The 21,115-nt window shown below is 38.3% G+C and overlaps 1 protein-coding gene across 2 annotated transcripts in view; it reads left to right on the top strand.

The window, feature by feature from the left end:
• Positions 1–21,115, top strand: part of LOC122806565 (procollagen C-endopeptidase enhancer 2-like) — a 329,452-nt gene that overhangs the window by 168,952 nt on the left and 139,385 nt on the right. For both annotated transcript variants that reach the window (XM_044077101.1, XM_044077102.1), the window contains exons 3-5: positions 9,785–10,043; positions 11,027–11,151; positions 20,015–20,151. In XM_044077101.1, the coding sequence (XP_043933036.1) occupies positions 9,785–10,043; positions 11,027–11,151; positions 20,015–20,151 (521 nt within the window). The remainder of the gene's footprint in view (positions 1–9,784; positions 10,044–11,026; positions 11,152–20,014; positions 20,152–21,115) is intronic.

Raw genomic sequence — 21,115 nt, 5'->3', positions numbered from 1 at the left:
CTGCGAACTTGGTCAGCCACAGTCCTTCCGTGTTGGCCTGTACCTCCGAGAAATATATACCGAACAAGAGAGGTCCTAGGACTGAGCCTTGTGGGATGCCACTAGAATGCTCTAAACAAATTTCTAGTTAAACAAAATGTCCAAAACTGCGACATATTGGTAAAAATATTCTAATAACTACAGAAAATGTTTGAAATAAAGTCCAAACTGCATAAAATGAATAAAATAAGGAAAACAAGCACAATTTTTTAATTGTGAGCTACTTTTTCGCATTAACTAAAGCTATTCAAGATATCCTCAGTGTATGAAGTGTTTGCATGTTTGTATAGTATTACAGTACAGTTATTTCATAAAATGCAGCCATTTTAAAGCATATTTTGCAAAGTGCAGTATTTCAAAGAGTTCATTGTGCATTTGAATGTTATTACAAGTACTGGCTGTGTGTGCATATTCAAATATAATTACAAGAGCCATATTTACAGTGTGTTTGGGCATACTTTGCTGGCATGGCAGACGGATTTCAAAAACCAGGTCCACTTGTCTTTGATAATAATATTGCAGAAAATTGGAGAGTGTTTGAGCAAGAGTACAACATTTTCATACAAGCTGCATTTTCTGATAAAGATGCATGCACAAAGAAATTTATTCTTCTTAATTTAGCTAGTTCAGTAGCCATAAAAAGAGAGCATTCATTTGTATATGCACCTGCTGTGTTTACAGGGGGGAAGGGGAAAGCCATCATGTAGTGATACTGGCTGAGTCAAAGGAAGACCCCAAGTGCTTAAAAATGTGAAGCTTCAAAGTTTGGACTTGGTGCTGTCATTTTTCAAGAGGGTAGACCAATAGCCTATGTGTCCAGAACTCTAACCCAAAATGAAATGCAGTATGCTCAGATACAGAAAGAATTCTTGGCAATTGTGTTTGCATGTTTGAAGTTCCATGATTATATTTATGGCAAACCAATCCAGTTCAAAACTGACCACTAATCTCTAGTCACTATTTTGAGAAAGCCTATGCATACAGCTCCTGCCAGATTACAATGCATGATGTTAAAATTGCAGAAGTATCATTTCATTCTTGTCTACATAAAAGGAAAACTTCTTTATTGTGCTGATATTTTATCCAGATCTCCCAGAAATACCAATGAACAGTATGAGAATGTAAAACTTGATTTTGAAGTCATGGAAGTGACAATTTTTTCTTCTACACGTCTTAATGAGCTTAGGCGTCATATAGCTTCAGATCCAATTCTTCAGAAGGCTGTCAAAGCAATCTTGTTTACCAGTAGAAGTGCAACCTTACTTTCCTTACACAGATGAGATTTTGTCTGACAATGGTATTATGAAAGGTCCAAAGATGAATGTTCCAAAATCCTTGCAACAAGAGTACATTACTATTTTGCATCGTGGCCACCCAGGAACTGGTTCTACCAAAAGAAGGGTGAGAGGACTAGTATTTTGCCTTTCTATGTTACAGAATATTGACAGTACTTTCATCTTGTTCTGTAAGTAATAGTACAAAGTCAAATCAATAGAAAGAACCACTTCAGCTAAACCAGATTCCTGAACTAACCTGGTCGACAGCAGCTACAGACATTTCCGAGTGGAATGGTCAACATTCCTTGGTGTTAGTAGACTCATTTAAACTGGTTTGAGATTGACCTACTTACTAATTTAGCATCCAGTACTGTCATTACTAAGATGAAGTACCATTATGCAGTCCATGGTAGTCCGCACAAAGTTATTTCGGACAATGGTACACAGTTTATAAGCCAGCAGTTCAAAAGATTTGCTGATGAGTGGGACTTTACTCATGTTACAAGTAGCCCTGAGTATCCACAGTCAAATGGTTTGGCAGAACATGCAGTTCAAAGTGTGAAACAATTACTAGAGAAGTCGAAACGAGACAATAGCAATGTTTTCTTCAATCTCTTGAATCTCAGAAATGTTCCTCATGATAAACATTTTGGTTCACCTACACAGAGACTTCTGTCGAGACAAACCAGAACCACACTACCAATTAGTAGTAAATTATTGGTTCCATGTGTCAAGAACAACAGATCAGTGAAAGCCCATCTGTTGAAGAAGCTCTTACCTCAGAATTCCTATTATGACAACTCCAGCAAACCACTCAATCCATTATGAGAAGGGGAGATAGTAAGGCTGCAAACAATAAAACATTTTGATCAGATTGGAGTTATGAAAAGTGTATGTCCAGAGACGAGATTGTACATTGCGGAATTGCAAGGAGGAGAATTTAGGCAAAATCGGAAACATTTGGTCCCAGTAGCCAAGCCTGTATTGCAGTATCATACCAGAGAAAGAGACATTATATCTCAGAGTGAGTTATCCAGCATTCCAGTTCTAGAGGACATTCCAGTAAATCCCTGTTCCTGAGAAGTATCCAAAAAACTCCTGAAGCAAGTTGTTCACCAATGACTATCCCTGCTGCTAAACCCAGTTCTGATTGTTATATCACTAGATCAGGTCGCATTTCCAGACCATGTTCCAGATACACGACGACTTGGACATAAGGACATGAATATAGTCCAAGCAACATATACGTAGTTCCCTTCTGGCAATGAAACGTTGTAAAGCTCCAAAAAATATATAAATTTCAAAAATCCACCACTGGTAAAGCTGTCAAGACCTTTATTTGACACAAAGTAAGCGCTTTCGCCAACGGGCTTCTTCAGACTTGTGATAATGTGCATAGTAATCCGATATTTTTAAAAACCCCTCCATGGGCTATGATTGGTTAAACATTCTACATCAACAACATATTCCATTCAGAGGGTTTATCTACGTCACATCCTATTTTCCTTACAAAATGTAAGCATGAAAACTCCATTGATTTAAGCAACTTCATTCCAGTAATATTAAAACAATATAAAAACACTAAAAGGTATATATAACATAATATAAACAAATTCATTAAAATAAATAAAATGTCGTATAGATGGTTGCAACAAAACACACAGATGAATGGAGTTTTCATGCTTACATTTTGTAAGGAAAATAGGATGTGACGTAGATAAACCCTCTGAATGGAATATGTTGTTGATGTAGAATGTTTAACCAATCATAGCCCATGGAGGGGTTTTTAAAAATATCGGATTACTATGCATATTATCACAAGTCTGAAGAAGCCCGTTGGCGAAAGCGCTTACTTTGTGTCAAATAAAGGTCTTGACAGCTTTACCAGTGGTGGATTTTTGAAATTTATATATTTTTTGGAGCTTTACAACGTTTCATTGCCAGAAGGGAACTACGTATATGTTGCTTGGACTATATTTTTATATATTTTATACGTTGGTTCCCGCTTCTACCGGAGTGCTACTCTGCATTGGGATTTTATAAGGACATGAATGTTGTATCTACTTCTTATTGTGTGTACAATAGCATGTTTCTTTTTTCAAATGTCATTATATTGTTGGCAATTCATTAAAGAGGAAGGATGTAGATCAATATGTATGAATACCTTTAAGAAGCTTTCTAGGGGCTTGCACAATTGTATAAATACTGAGCACGTGTAAGCCTGACTGCCATTTTGTAGTAAGCTGTTGAGATGTAAGCATGCACGTCTGTGTAGTCTGTCAGTTAATCAGTTTGTTTATATTTTGTCCTGCTGCTATCCATCCTGATGTGTTTCTATGTAATAAAGGATATAAACAAACTATCCCACCTGTTCATCTTCACTTGTAAAACAAGACGAGCAACAATACAGATAAAGAAATAGAATGGGTAAAGGTAATACCATTCTAGATGGTGATATGAGGTTCTTAAAAATCCACTGAGATATTAGTTTGAATCTGGTTTAGTGTGTATGAAAAAATGATTTTGCAATAAATTGATGCTGCCAAGACTTTCTGCTGCATATGCAAAACCAGAGAATGGATTCTCAAATATCCCAAAAGGTTAAAAAAAACACAGTATGGACTAACCATAATCAGGAAGTTTTGTACCAAAAAAACAAATAAAAACAGCCTCTCCAGCTTGCCTTTATGCTGTAGTATTTCCTTAACAGAGATGCAGGTTTAAGGTGTTATAGGAGAATCTGTAAGGTTATTCAAACTCTGATTCATTAAAATTTGGGTGTTTGAGATAAATTATCTGAATAGGTAGCTAATCCCTTCTGAGCTGCAGCAGCAAAGAGGTAATGATATTTTGTAATGGTGTGTGTGTGTGGCGGGATTCACTTATTTTTGATGCTGTCTGAATATTTTGCTCGAGAAACAAGTTTGGAAAACTGGATTTTGAATAAATATTCATACTGTATATCTTTAGAAGATATCAGGGTAAAGGCTTGCTCCAAATAATAGCCCTAGAAGGAACATATATCCCTGCAATACCACATTGTTAGGAATGGAAAAAGAGCAAACAGTCAGTGACGTCTTTCTACAGACCCATGGTAAAAGCTATATTGATTAAAATTACAAGACCACGTAACCAGTGAGCCTGAGTGGAATATGCCCTTTTGCAGACTGCATGTCTCTTTGGGAATTCACCTAAATGCTTGGGGAAGCAACTGACCTATGCTCCTCAATAGAATAAACCCAGCCATGGGATATAACTCAGACTGTAGGAAACATGTCAGGGAAATATAACCAGTCAGGAGAGGAGGAGGAGCAGAGGTCTGGAACAGCAGCAGTAGCAGCTAATGACACTCTCAAGTCGCATATGAGATTGAATGTGTAACCAGCATTTACTTCTGTAAACAGGGTGTGTCCTGACAAATTTTTGTGGTTAAGGCAAAAGAAGCATTCAGCATGACTGCCAAAGCAAACTGTTTTGTATTATTGAGACGTGCCAGCACTTAGCTAAGAGTCATGCTACGCAAAGTCTTCTTAATTACATCAACATTTCAAACATCACATAAAATGCATGTATGCCACATATGGAATGCTCAAATGCTCTGCTGAAGGACATTCATTAATTTAGATGTAGGCTGCACAAAAGATTTGTCCTATTTTATTTATTTTTGTTTTACATTTATTAACCAAGTAAGTGCACTGATCTAATTACCCCTTTCAGGCATATCCTGTGTCATAAGGCAAAAAGTCACACATTACAGTTCAACAGATTTGCTTTAATCTGTTTGCATTTTATAGTTATACAAACATGTGACATGATATGCAGTATATGTTTATGGACGTGCTTCACCTCATGTGTGCTAACCCTAACCCTATCCCTGCCTCTGCCCCTAACCTTAACCCTATACATGGCATTACTAAAATCCCTTTCCCATACACAGCTACACAAGACAAAATGACATAAAACACACACAACACCAAATATGTAAAATAGTAAATATACCTCCCTTATTTAACCCTTACCCTAACCTGCAAATACACACACACACACACACACACACACACACACACACACACACACACACACACACACACACACACACCAGTATAACCTTTTCATAGGTTCATAGGTTGGTAATAGTCTATTGGCCCTAGGGCCTATACAAGCCTAGCCAAACAATTCCCCGGATATTTCTTCCCACAGTATTTACTTCCCTGGACCCCTGTCTAGCAGGGTGACTGACGTGATCCCCGGGGTGAATTTCCTATCTCCCATCCAATTGTCATGGTTCCTTTTGAAGTGGGCCAAGGAGGTGCTCTGCCTGACATGTATGGGCAGTCTATTACAGAGTATGGGGAGTCTCTGGGTCAGGAACCTATCCCTCCAGCATGTTTTGTTCATTATGATGACAAGGTTTAGATCCCTGGAGCGTATGGCTCTGAGGGATTGGGATTTCTTTAAGTGGAGCATGTCCAACAGTTCGGGGTTTGACATGGCCTTGTATGTTAAGCAGAGATCGCCTCTGAGTAGACGATATGCCACAGAGTATAGCTGGAGTTTTTTTAGATGGTCAGCATAGGCCATCTGCTTTAGGCCTGTGATTCTTTTAGTGAGGTATTTCTGTGGCCTTTCCAGCTGTTGCAGATGTTTTGTGAGGTACATACCAAATGGGACGTTGTACTCTATAATGGGTCTAATGAGGCATGAGTACAGTGGGACAATGACCTCCTTTTTTCTGGATGAAAAGCCCTTAGTGATGAGGTGTGCCACACAGAAGGATTTCCTGACTGTTGTGGTGATGCGGTTATCGAAGGTGAGACCACTGTCCACCTGTTTCCCTAAGTCTCTCATCACACTCTTGGTGTTTAGTGTACTGCCACCTGTGTGGTAATTCATGGGTACATGTTTTTTTCCCAAAGGGGATAACTATACATTTCTTGGCATTAAGCTTGAGCCCATGGCTCTGGCACCAAGCATCTGTTTCTGTAAGGCTCTTTTGTAGAATATCCACATTATTTGGGGATTCGATAATGGCTCCCAGTTTGCAGTCATCTGCGAACTTTGTTAGCCAGAGTCCCTTAGTGTTGGCCTGTACTTCAGAGAAGTAGATGCCAAACAAGTGCGGTCCCAGGACTGAACCCTGAGGTACTCTACTTGTCATTTGTCTGAAGCTGGATTTGGAGTTGGCTACTTTTACAGTCTGGGTTCTGTCAGTAAGCCAGTTGGCAACCCATCGAGTGACATAGGGATTTATGCCCAGCTTAGTAAGTTTATCTATGATTCCTGAGTGGGGGATGGTGTTGAAGGCCTTGTTGAGGTCCAGATAGGCTGTGTGGACTGCCTTACCCTTGTCCACAGCTCTGAAGACTGATTCAAAGAAGTCAGTCAGGTTCAGGAGACAAGATCGGCCCTTCACGAACCCAAACTGGGTGGGGGCCAGTGTTTGAAGGTTGCCAATGTCTTTGTTTATAAGTTCCATGATAATGCATTCCATGCCCTTGCAGATCAGGCTCATCAGACTGATGGGATGGTAGTTCCTGGGATCCAAGGTGGATCCCCCCTTGTAGAATGGAATAACTGAAGCTGTGCGCCATTCAGTGGGCACGAAGCCTGAGGTGAGGCTATGATTAAGCATGACACTTAGGTGAGGTGCCAGTTCACTTTGTAGTTCATGTAGTACACAGCCTGGGATGTCATCTGGTCCCACGGATGCTGTATTCTTAGCTTTGGAGAGTGCACTTTCTACCTGTGTGGCCGTGATTACCAGAATTTGGCAATATTTTGGTATTGAGATAGGCCCTTTAGGGGGTGAGAAGGGAGTGACGTTGGCACTAAATTGATCTGCCAGGATGTTGGCAATATCCTTGGGATCAGTATATTTAATGCCATTCTGTTGTAGCTCAGAGCATATCTGAGCATTGCCATTTAGATTCTTGACATAACTATAGAATGCCTTGTGGTTGTCTTTGGAATCTTTGGCAATTTTATTTTCGTAACTAGCTTTGGAGGATTTTATGAGGGATCTCAGCTTCTTACTGAGGCTGGTAAGGGAGTTTTTTGCATCCTGGGATTTTCCCCTTTTATGCAACAGTTTCTTCCTTCTGTTGTATAGTTTGTTTATGGCAGGGGACCACCAGATTGGCTTCATTTTTATGGAGGAGAGCATCTTGGTTCTATTTAGGATGGCACAATTCATGCACGAGTGAATATGCTCGTACAGTGCCTTAGTGTAGAATTCAGCAGTCAAACTTTCAGCTCCCATCTGCATGGGTGCCATGAAGTTTGTCACTTCTGACTTAAGTAGCATGAAGTTGGCTTTGGAGATGTTTTTCACAGAGGTTTCCTTACTGGGGGGTGGGGGTGGGATGTGGATGTCAAGGGTGATTTGCTTATGGTCAGACCTGACCTATGAGGGGGTAACCACTGGTGTGGAGCATCTCTCTCCCATGTTGGTAATGACCAAGTCTAGGATACTGGAGCCCCTGGTGGGACAATGGATTAGTTGATCCAGGGCATTGGAATTTATGAATTCCATGAACCATTGGGAAAAGGTGTTGGTACCCGAGTAGTTTTCCCAGTTAATGGCAGGGTAGTTGAAATCACCCAGTATTAGGGTGTTTGGTTGTACCTTAATATTTTCCAGTATGTTTAGAAAGGTGTAGTGAGAATTTTGGGGCATGGTGGGGGATCTTTAGCAAGCTAAAATTTGGATTTCAGTCTTACCTAGTGTTAGTTGCACCTGATGAATTTCAGATGCATTGTGTAACTAGCATGAAGGTGTGAATATCCTTGGTGAATATGGACACTCCTCCACCTTTAGTATTTTGGTCATGGTTTGGTGGCCGAAAAGTGTGGTAAGAGTTGTAGCCTGGTATTGCAGGGGTGCTCTCTGGAGTCTTGAACCAGGTCTCAGTTACTGCACAGATATCGATGTCCTTCATTTTTAGGAGTGCCTCGACAGAGTGCATTTTGAGGTTTAGACTTCTAGCACTGAGTAGCATTACCTTCAGATTTTGCATGCTTGCATCTGTTATGGTGGTGGTTTTGTCCTTTGAACCATGCCTAAAAAAGGTAGCTTTAGCCAGTAACTTGAATCCCAGGGGTGACAGGTGCAGACCATCTCTGGCAAAGCATCGTGGTTTGTCGATCATGTCGTCCCAGGCAGACAGATACTGGATCCCCTTTGAATGACACCAGAAGCTTAGCCAATTGTTGAAGTCAATCATTTTGTCCTTATACTGTGGTATCATTCTGGGCAAAGACAGGATGCTACTGAGGGCTAGGGTCATACCTACCTGGGCCACATGATCTGAGAGCTCTTCCATGTCTCTTTTCATGTAGTCCAGGGAGGTACGTCTCAAGTCATTCACTCCAACATGGACAACGACAGATTCGTATTTGTACTTGTGGCGTGACTTGAGTGCATGCATTATGTGGCGGATCCTGGCACCCGACAGGCAGCTGAATGTAATTTTCTCCTTGCTCAGCCTGATGAGTGGGACATCAGTGTGCCTGACTATATTTCAATCAATTTTCCTGCACAATCTTACCAGGAAATGCTACAAAATGAGCATTCTCATTTGAGAATTCAGTCAAATGTATTTTAGATATTTTGTGCTTTCAGTGTTTTTCATACCCTAAAAAACTTTTCAGTCAAATGATGAGATTTAGATATTTTGACTTGTAACCATGTCTCTCTCTCTCTCTCTCTATATATATATATATATATATATATATATATATATAGATATATATATAACACACACACACACACACACACACACACACATATATATGACATGGGTATGTTTGTGTGTATGATATACTTCAAACAGAATAGTTCACGTTTAGAAAAAAACAATATATACGATATAAATGTTGTCTACAAATAGTCTGATATAGATATTACATATGTATAACATAAAGTAAAATGACTAAAGTAATAGTGGGTAATATGTAGTTTGGGAGGGGGGAAGATATAAGGCCTATCTGTAAAAAAAGACTTGCATGGAAGTAAGTCACTTATGCCAAAAATAAGCCTTGAAATGTGATCCAATACGTTTGAGAAGAGGGGAGATTAGGATGTAAGCCTCAAATGTAGATGGCTGTTTAGTAATAGATTACTGTTAAATTCATTGTTTTATATGCTAATGGTATGTTACAGTATTATCTCATCTTCTAGTATGTATTTTTAAAACTACATTTTAAAAATCAGAAATATAATCCTAATAATTTCTTCCACTGGAACTTTGAAATCAGAGGAAACTTTTTAGTTTGAAGTAAAACAAATGCAATTGTAACAGTTTAATTTGACAATTTACTGACTGGGCTGGAATTTAATATTTTTCAGATATTACTAGTGTTGTACTGCCCAGTGAAAAGGAATGCCCTATCACAGCACATAGTATAGCTTTTATACTCTCATTTAGGTACTTTGCATTGACACCTGTTTTATATGTTTCCCTTATTAGGTCCCTGAAGGACAGGTGGTAATGCTGTATTTTAGAATCTTTGACCTAGAATCAGATGTAAGCTGTCGCTATGACTACCTGGAGGTCTTCAATGGTCACACCACCACGGCTCAGCGTCTAGGACGCTTCTGTGGCACCTTTCGGCCTGGAGCTATCCTGTCCACTGGTAATACAATGATGCTAAGAATGGTTTCAGATGAGCAGACAGGAGGGAGAGGTTTTCTGGCACAATACTCAGCTGGTGCACCACATGTGAACGGTAAGAGACAACTGCCGAAAAAAACATGAACGTTAATTCCTACTGAAGGTAACCATTTAAAATGCTGGGACCCACTTCAGCAAGTCTCGAAAGGTAGAGACTGAATGGCCGAAAAAATAGACTTGCACATATCAAGTCCGAGATGGCCATTTCTCAAAACATTCCCTTTTCTCTGAGGGATGGCAATCTCGGATTTGGTATATATCATTTTGGGAGATATGGAGGGATATACAAATTTGGGGGTAGGGGGCATGCCTCCCCATGGGGTTAAGGTGAGATCCCCCCTTCAAAAAACAAGTTTAAAGGAGAAGAGCAACATTCGATATTTGCTCTTCTCCTGCATTTTTGGCCTTTTTTTCAGTGGATCCGACAGAACATGAATACATTTTTACTAAAATAACATTTTTAATAAATGGGAATTGATATTCAATGCAAAGTAAAGAACTCTGCAATGGGTGGTGGCAAGAATAAATTATATCAACCCATAATGTGACGTTTTCTTATTTAATAGCAGAAAAAAATAAATAAATAAATAAAATACAAGGAAGGTGTCTCTCAGAACCTGTCTTGTTTTACAGTTTTTCATCAACCTATATAAACAAGTCTAGGAGATAAAAAAGACCAGTGTTCAGTGTTCTTTCAAGAGAGTTCACCATTTGCAAGATAAAAAATGCACTGTGTCCATGACATCATGTGATTATGTCTGTGTGCAATGTGCAATGTAATTAAAAATCTACATGTACCTGTCCTACACTTAATACCTATATGCATTCCATATGCACTAGGGCTCTTCTGAAGTTACTAGACTTTTGCGTAATACAGCATGAGACACTCCTATGTAGTGGAGGCAGAGGCACACCTTGAGATTAAGCATTTGCTCTTAAGAAAAGACATCAGTTTGAGATACAAAGGGATGGTGTGAGACAGTTTTTCTGATAGCTCTATAATGTGTGCTTGCTCTCTGATGGCTCTTTCTTTTGCAGATGATCAGTTTTGTGGTGGGAAACTGCAGAAACCACAGGGTACCCTGAATACTCCAGATTGGCCTGAAAAGAATTACCCGGCAGGCATCAGCTGCTCCTGGCACATTATCGCACCACCTGACCATGTAAGTTGCATTCCTTAAGACATGGCAGTTATGCTATCAGAGGATACAAGGGTAAGAATATTAAGAATTTACATACAAAGAAGATACCAGTAAATGAAGGTCTACAATTTGTTAAATGAAATTGGTTGTTGCTTCTAATGCCGTCCACTAAGTTCGTACTTATCAACTACATCCTCTTCTACTTTCCTTTGACAATAAAAATATTTAAATGATGCCATGTCTTCTCTCTTCTCTTCATTTCTCAACTTCTCCTTCTCTTACACTGCACACATAACAATCAGGCTATCAGGTAAGGCATCAAAGACCTTGCTGACACGCTGGCCCTATATGTATCACTTGTACAGAGTTTTCCATGCCCACCTCACTGGTAATCCATTATACAACTAGATCATATCTAACCAGTAAAGGTTGCTGATTATACTCTTGACAAGCAGGTAATTGTCCTGCACCCTGTATTTCTCAGTGTATAAAGTGAGTTTACGCAGTGATACTAAATATATTGTACATTTAAAATGTGCATAGTGAATTTTGTGTATATAACCATGATGAGTTGTATGTAACCTGTCAGGTTGACTACAACACTGCCATCAAACACTTACTTAATATCCTCTTGACAGTACAACTAAATATTTTACCAAATACACTCCCCAGCCAAGCTCCTTGACTAACTGCAGATAGTGAGTCTAAGATTACAGTCAAAATGTTTGCTTGACATATTTTCAAAGTCCTTAATTCCAGAGATAATTAGTTCAGGTGTTGCACAGTTAGGAGTACTTGTTAAATAATTAGCCAACAAAACCAAATCTTTTTACTTGAAAAAAATGCAACTTAAACTCTCTGCAACCCAAAGTGCTTTTAGAAGGAATACTATTCAAAGTAACACGTTAGTGCTGAAGGTTATAGCAGGATCAATTTTTTTCATTATTAAGTTCTTTCATTTACACTATGTAATAAATGTAATCAGAATAAGTAATCCCCAATCTAAATTCTATTTAAGAACTTTAGTACAAACCACATGATAAAAATTGCTTTTTTGAAGGTGCTTAATGACTTCATCAGTTGATTCTGTTCTTCCGCTCTGTATAGTACTGGGCACAGTAGGTAAACCTTTTAGACCCCCTAATCCCCTTTGCAAACATATCTGTAACCATAAAAATGCCATGTGCAACCTCCCCATATAATCCCTTCTACATTGGCACCCCACCCCAGTTATTACATAAAGGACTCTTTTTTTATTCAGCTGTTGCCATCCAGGATGTTAGCCCCCAACTACAAAAGTTTTTTAACTCTTGATCTGTTAGATCACACACTTTGATTCACAAATTCATAAAAGCATGTAGGACATCTGTCTTCCTTCTTGTTATATACATCACTGACCTGTCCTTGACAACTAGGAATTACACCACTCCTTGTAAAAATGCTACATTGCCTAACCAAGACTTGGGTCAGTTAAGCTCATTTTACCTAGTCTCTATCTGTTGTCCCACCTTTCAAAGGTCTTACAAACAGTTGTGTCCTTATAGCACTCTAACTCTGGCTATCTATAGATTGTTCACTAAAAATCAACACAGTGTCCTAAAGGGCTATAACACCATACATGTTACAGTAGTTCTCTCTGAAAACATAGTTACAAACATGGACAAAAGCAAATTAACCAGGACAGTTTTACTGATATGGTCAAAACCTTTAACTTTGTTGTCCACCATAAATTATGCCTAGACCTGCAGTATTATGATTTATGCGTGTTTTTGCTATTAGTAGTCAAAATGCTTGTTTAATCAGTCAATTAGAGTGAAAACAAAAGATTATTTCACCCTTAACACTGACAGGTGTGGTGTGTACTCCAAATATCAGTAGTTTGGTTAATCATGTTTCATACTTCAACTTCTTTGAAATGTCCATTTCTGGTATCCCTGCCATTTTGTACCAAGACATCCTAACGATCATCATTGATTTAACTCTCTGGGGCTTAACCTAAACATACACAAAAAACTGAATTCATAGTAACGAGACATCTAAACATCTCTCACATGTTCATCATCCTTGGAATGTAGTATCCCCTCCTAGGGGTAACTTTAACACAGTCAGCAATTTCAAGTATCATGGCTTTTGTTCTGTCCATCATTTACACTTCACCACGCAAACAGCGATAAAGCCTTAGCAAAGGTTACCTGTCACACAGTGAAGACATCTTTTTATCCTCTGAAGCGTTGAAAACCCTTGCCAAAAGAGTTGCTCTATCCATGCTTGAGTATGGCCTACCACTGATCCCTACTGGGTCAGTTATAAATCCCGACTAACTACAAGTGACAGTAAATAAAGTCTGCTCTTTTGTGATACTGTGTCACATACTGGCCACAACTGCAACTTGCCCACAATTTTTCCTTGTCATTCTGTAACTGGTTTACAGTAGTCCACAGCCCACCATGTTAGATTTCAAGGCTCTGATGTCCAGAATTTTCCATGAGGGGGAGTAAAAAAAGATGTATGCAAAGATGCAGCCAATGGCAATGGTCCTCGGAAAGAGACAGAATTTAATGATGAACACTGCTATTATCATTACTGGCCCAATACAATGACCAAATCAGTGCAGCAGGCCCTTTGCATACTGATAGGTAGACTAAAGTACCACTGTTTTCACAGTGCCCAATAAAAAGGCCTGGTAAAAGCAGTGGAATAAGCAATGAAAGTGACTGCAGGCTTAACTTACTGGTCTCAGGAAAGCAAAAGCCAGCTACAAGTCCAATCTCAAGTAATAAGTGGACAGAGCCTATCAAAACAGTATGAAATTGTAGTGGTCAATGTTTCACAGTGAAATATTAATATCAGATAGTGCCAAGATAACTTCAGACAAAACCATCAACATTAAAATTCAGTCACTCTGTTTTACTTTGATTATGTAGAAACTGTTTAAATGAACCATATTACTGTCTCAGAGCAAAAGTTATACAAGAGGCAATTGGTTACATTTTAACACAATACTTCTCTAACAATGAGCAAAGAAAAAGGTAAATACTGGTACATAGGTCGTAGTACTGTAAAATATTAGAACCTTACTTTCTACCTCTTTGCACAGTACTTGCACAGCAAGTTTGGCAGTCTGACATAACTATTAAAACTAAACATCAAACCAGGAATATGTATGTCACTTCATTTTTTTTCCTTTGGTAAGAGCGGTCAACTTATTTTCATGATGGGAGATGCAAAGAAGCTTCAGGTATTGTTATTCCATGTTTGTTAAGTATCTAGGTCCTGAACATAAGACTGCAGTTAAGTAAGACTTTCACAGCCGCTCAGACTACATTTACTTTGCACATTATATATATCCTTAATGTTAGTCTTGCATTCTACATGTATTATCACATGTCCAGATGATATCCTTTATCCGATTACACACTGGCTTTTATGTGAAAGTTTGTACATATATTTTAGTGGTTGTTAATAAAATTCTGTGGCTCCTGAGCTTGGATTGATTTTTAGTTTGTTCTTATTAATCCTCAGCCATACCCTGACTATACTCATAAAATATCCCAAAAGGAAGGCACTCAATAGGACAGTAGAGAAGTGTAAGGGCTTCTCACCCACTTCCATGAGTGATGCTTCCCCCATCATCCCACCTCCTTGGAAGGCAGGTGACTCCATCCATCACCGGTCTCCACCAGGAATTGTAAGTGGTGTGCATGTCCTGTGACAGATATCCCAATTCTGCCACTAGAAGAGGCAAGCAGGAGCCATATATTCATCCCCCAGAGTGTACAACACACTGGTTACTAAATTACCGTAGATCATCTAGGCTATAGTCACGGCTTCATCTCTGTCTCTGATTCATCATACATTACTGTCTAAACATTATTATATAGTGTTTGTTTAAACTTACAAAGATTTGGGATTTCCTACATACACTGGAATACCTGGTTTGGAACTCAGATCAAAAGACTCCATGATTTCCAGTGCATACTGACTACACACTAGCAGAGTTTCATACTTTAGTAAACATTTTCTGAGTCTACTCAAAGATATTAAGTAGTTCTCTCTCTCTCTTTCTTTCTTGCTCTCTGTACAGTCAGGACAGTCCGTGAGTCATCTCTACAACCCTAGATGTCATAATCCCATCCAAAAATAATGGTCCTGTCCACTTCACCCAACAGAATGAGTAAACATCATATTTCACAGTTTCCTTCCACTCCAAAACAAGAAAGCAATTCTGTCTATCAAACAGGTAGATATATCATGGGAGAGCAATCAGCAAGAAGTCAGAACTGTATCCTATCTGTTTATTTACCCATTCTCTTTGTTCTTGACTTTGATAATCTAAAGAAAAAGATAAAGAATAAAAGGTAGATCCGTTCCTTATAATTATATTTGATATTTCTTTTCAGGTCGCTCCTCACATTTTTAGAAAGAAAGTCAAATCCATTTATTCCTACATTTTTCATAGAGACTCTAATTAAAGAACACTACAGTACTAGATATATTTATATCCCTTGGATCCCAGCTTGTTTCAGAGATAACTAGTTCTAGCTGCTCAGTTGCTTAGGATTCTACAGACCCACCGCAAAATTACAGAAGACAATATACGGAAATGTAACATCATATTCAAAGGTCTAATTCACTGAAACCCTAATTTATCAAAATATTTTTTATAAGAATGTCAAAAACAAAAATCAAAACCCAAACACAACACCAGCCATCTATTCATCCATCCTCAATCCCTTTTCCCAGTTTGCACATGGGGTCGGGCTGTCACTTCTGCAGTGACAATCATCTCGAGCCAAGGTTTACACCACAGGGTGGCTAGCCTTGCAGCGGTAGTTCATTCGCACCACTCACTTGCACACACAATCTCCCCTACAGCCAATTTAGAGTGTTCAATAAACCTTCTGCATGTCTTTGGAATATGGAAGGAAACCAGAGCACCCAAAAGAAACCCACAACACCCCACTACTTAATTATACTAACACCAAAGTCACACAACCAAGGAAAAGGGGGGAGCTACGTTTATGTGAAACCAACCACTTCCCTTCCATGGTATTTGTTCAGCTTCTGACAGACAGTTACCAAGCAGCTCAGGCATTTGGTTTTATTTTAAAATAACATCCTCCAACAGTGTTTAGTTTCTTTTGTTCCTTCTTTAATCCTGCATTATGAAATCAGAACACAGTGAGGTAAAATCAGTACAATCTTGCAGCACTTGTAATTGCCCTTTAATTTCTAGCCTGAATCTGCCAGAGCAGCTTGTAAAGTGTGTCAAGTATGACCTTACCACCCACCTCGGTCCACGCATTTGGAACAGTCCACCAGCTCACTCATTTAGCCATGAGTGCCCCATACCTGACATTGGGCCATGCAGAGATGAAGCTAATCTTTCACATGCCTACCGTTCTTTTAACACTAAACTAAGGCATTTTGTCTAAAATGACTTGTTTCTGATTGTGCCACCATTGCGCCAAATGCTTCATGGTGAAGCATTAATCTCACATGGTACAAAGCTAATTTCACTAAACCAAGTATCAATAAAACTCAGTTAGTCTGCTGTACTTTGATTTTGCAAAAAACATTGTAGAAATTACATAATTTACTCCCGAAAATAAAAACTAATTCATAAGACAATGCCTACATTTTAACATCACAGTTTTCCAGCCAAGAAAAATTCAAAGGACAAAAATACTAGATTTCAATCATTTATACTGTAAAGTAATAGAATTAGAAGAACTTATAAAAAGAGTGTTTGTATATTTATACACAGTTACAGATTACTTCTAAAATATACTATGCTTTTAACACCTCAAGAATATTTACAGGTTTAGTAATCAGAAATAATTATTAAATCTAAAGCATTATCAGAGTTAAGTATAAAACTTTTGCAGAAAGGAGTAGAAAAATTCACCTTATTTTCATGAGATTCATGTAGTGGCTATATAACTGAAGGGAATTCAATGTCATGGGCCCAGGTCTGCAGTCCAGCAGGAATTGTAAACAAATGAATCTCCTAGAAAGCATTTACTTACTAGACTTTAAATGTTTCTTAATGCATAACTGGGAACCTGTATGCTATATCACATGCCCATCTAGCTACATGTATATTTGTGTGGCTGTTGCTATTCATGAGAGTTGTCAGTTCACTGTCCCTATGATAAACAGGCCAGGAAACTAAAGACAGATACACAAGAAAGCATGCAAAAGGGTGTTTATTTACATAAGAGAAAGGGGAACGCTGACCAAGTATCCAAGCAAGGACACAAAGCAATTATTTGTTTTCCTAGTTACCAACTGTCTAAACATAGGCAAAAAGTGAATATCTACAGAGAAAAAAGTAAACACTTGACAATTTTGTGAAGGAAGAACATAAGCAAAGTAATTATCTGTATTCCTAACTGACCACAGTGCCTACTCTACAACTTCTGAGATTGTTTCAACATAACATCTAAGTTTGAGACTTTTTTCAAAGAACAACAATTTCTTTAATTCACATTTAAGATAATTTCATTCAGCCATCTTGTATTACTATACTCACTACATCTGGAAAATTAATTAATGAGGGACCTGGGTACCTCCCTCTCTCCAAAACATACACAAATATACACAAAACAGAGACAGCCTGATATGTGATTGCAAAAGCAATTAAAAGAATGTCATCTGTAAATACAAAAACCAGTACTTTAAATGCAAATAAGAAACTTAATAATTTGCATGTAGTTTGCACACAACCCAGTGCAGAAAATTTGTTGTATCCAGTGAGAAATGCCTTCCTTATAAAATCAGGTATATAAAAGACAAAGGGGCAAAGCTGTACATTTGTGTAATTTTTTTTTCTAATTCAAGTACTTAAACTTAAGCATTAATACAATCAAATAAATAAACAAATAAATTTAAGATACATAAAGAATAAGCAAACAACCATTCAGGTTTCATAAACCAAGTCAGACAGATATGTTTTGAGAGTGTTTGAAAGCATCAAGCTTCGGAATAGATCTAATCCAGCTGGGGATGAGATTCCACAAATAGGGCCCTTGATATACAACGGTACTGAGGCAGACCCTGGGAGCCTCGAGCAGTTCATGTGTATAGTGTTTGGTTTAACTTACACTGTAATGATTCTGGATTTCCTACATATACTGGAATACCTGGTTTGGGGCTCAGATGAAAAGACTACATAGCTTCCAGAGCAGACTCTGCACAGGCTAGTACCAGCTAAGACATTCCCTAAGATAAGGGGACCCAAGTCATGTAGGTCTAAACCAAGACAAGGGTTTTATAAGAATCGTGTGACTAAATGGGCACCTAGTGCAGTCCATGGAGAATCAGCACAATGTCATCATGTCCAAAATTCTTGACTTGAAGACACTGGAAACAGAAACAAACACTCTTAAAAAATAGGAACATCCAGCTAAAAATCTGGACATCTAATAAGCATAAGACTTGAATACCAAAAAGCATATGACTTTTTCTGCTTCCATTAGGAATCTGGGATGCTACTCAGAAACACATGTTTTTAAAAACACAGAATGACAAAAATTTAAGAAGATTATCAAAGGGACAGTGTAAACTTAATGAAGTGTATCTCAAAATTCTACCACACAAAGTCATTTATTTTGGCTTCAGAAAAATGGAGTTGTAAGATATGTGTCCTCTTTCATTAAAGTATTGTTGCCACTAGAATGTCGGTCATGTAGTGTGGTTTTCGGTGTACTAGACAGCTTCAAAAATTATATCTAGTGAGAGGATTTCAGAAAATTATATGAAGGACTAAATCAAGCTTGAAAACAGGGACATACCTCCAAAAGTAGGGTATCCTAAATCAGCTCTAAAAATAAAAATCTTCCATTAGGAGGACAGTTGAGAGGTATTATGGTGTCTAAGCACCCAGTAAGTAGCCAAACAGAAGAGTAATCAGTCAAGCTTATCGTTTGGTAACCCTAGATGAAAGCTACCGTAGTAGTCCACAAAAGAACAGACAAAAGCATAAATCACCAAAGGCAAGTCACTGCGTATGCAATAAGAAGCTTAATTAATGAAATGTTCTTCAAATGATAGCAGGATGAGTTGACAACTGCTGAAATTAGTCTTCAAAAGTAAGCTAATCATCAAACCCAACACCAACATTATGCACCTTGGACTCAAAGTCCAAATACATGATACAAGGTGGCAGAACTAGGGCCAAAGAGTTACATATAGTGGCAAGTATGGTCATAGTGGCCATCTTGCTGGTACTGAGCTTGAGACAATCAATGATTATCCAGTTCTGGATGCATTCCAAGACTGAGGTGAGCTTATTTACAACCGCCATAGGGTCTTAAAGAAAAGGAGACATAAAGCTGATCATCAGCATAGGCATGGAAATTGAGACAGAATAATTTCCCCTAGTAGACGTATTTGCATAAAAAAAGTAGTGGACCTGAGATGGAACCTTGTAATACCCCACAAGTTAGAGGGTAGGGTGAGGAGAAATTGCCTCCAGACTCAAATCCGCTGTACAGCACCTGATATGCTGCAGTATTCTTACAACTGCAAGGGCGATCACACTTGAAAGCAAAGTATCATTATGATCATCACTAAGCATGTTTCCAAATTTCAGCATATTGAAGATAAATAGACAGACAGAAAGACAGAAAGAAATAAGAACTAGATACATTATAAAGTAGAAGAGATGCAAACATAAATACAGTATGCGTGTTAAGCACACAGAAGTTATAACCCTAAGAAACCAAAAATGCAGCTATGTAATTGAAATTTCAACACCTGAAGATTTGTATTTCTTGCCTGTAAGATTGTTTTGTGAGCAGTAAAATGCTTTAATTTTTATTTAAACTGTCAAATTCTCTACTCTGCCACATATTAATTGCTGTCTTATTTTTTGTTTCAGAAAATTCATTTCACATTTGGGAAGTTTGACATTGAACAAGATAGTTACTGTCGCTATGACTACGTGGCAATCTTCAATGGTGGACAAAATGATAACTCCAAGCGGATTGGAAAATATTGTGGGGACAGATCTCCACAGTAAGTCAAATACATTTGTTACATTTCCCTCTGACCAGACCCGGCTTTCTCTTTGTCAGTCTTCACTTCTTTCCCTTTAATGCTGTAATATACTTTGCACACTGTATGGTGAGGTGCATAAGGAAGTACTGAAAAAAAACATAACTGCAAGAAATCGATAAAGTCCAAAATGCAAAATATTTGGAAGCAAAATCTTTAAAGCTTTTCAGTCTTATTAAAAGGAAGGCAATGTGCAGTTTCCATCATGTGTTAATGGTTCAAAAATAGTTTCCAGAAATGTCAGATACAGTAACTTGGACTTTAAATACACTGGAGAAGCTGAATAAAAGTAACATTTTTCATATGTGCAAGGAGGAAGGCAAATATTTGTACTAGTACACAGTTAAATTTGCACTTAGAAATGCACATTATTACTCAGCTTCTCACTCGTGACCAAACCACACCAACCGTGGGTAAATCCAGCATTACCCACACCCAGGCATGGGTTATTGCTTAGCTATACAAGGCAACTCAAATGCACAAGCACACATGGACCAACACATATGTACTATACAACATGCATCCACTTTTTAAACCCTTACTCTAACCATGATCCACGTACAGTTGCACAAACACTGCCACCTCTAATGTCAAAACTTTCAGAATATCTGAACATTTCAGCACTGTTTTTTCCAAACTCGCACTTCCCTTAGCCATATGTATTCAATGTTCTGTTCAAATGACATATTCAAATTATTTGATAACTTGAACACTCAAGCACATTTCAGGCTCATTCTCTCCAACACAGAGCAGCCAATTTAAAAGAGTGAAAGTCACTCATATACTTACACATGTACTTACGTGTGTATGTATGTGTGTGTGTGTGTGTGTGTGTGTGTGTGTGTGTGTGTGTGTGTGTGTGTGTGTACATGTTATTACATTATAAGTGGTTGAAAGAACTGTCATTGAAATTTGTTCTGTCAAT

The sequence above is a fragment of the Protopterus annectens genome, chromosome 7.part0 (genome assembly GCF_019279795.1).
Source record: "Protopterus annectens isolate FY-2018-M chromosome 7.part0, PAN1.0, whole genome shotgun sequence".
Classification (NCBI taxonomy): Eukaryota; Metazoa; Chordata; order Ceratodontiformes; family Protopteridae; genus Protopterus; species Protopterus annectens.
Note: the sequence above shows the minus strand (reverse complement) of the source record. Positions and strands in the feature narration are given on the sequence as shown.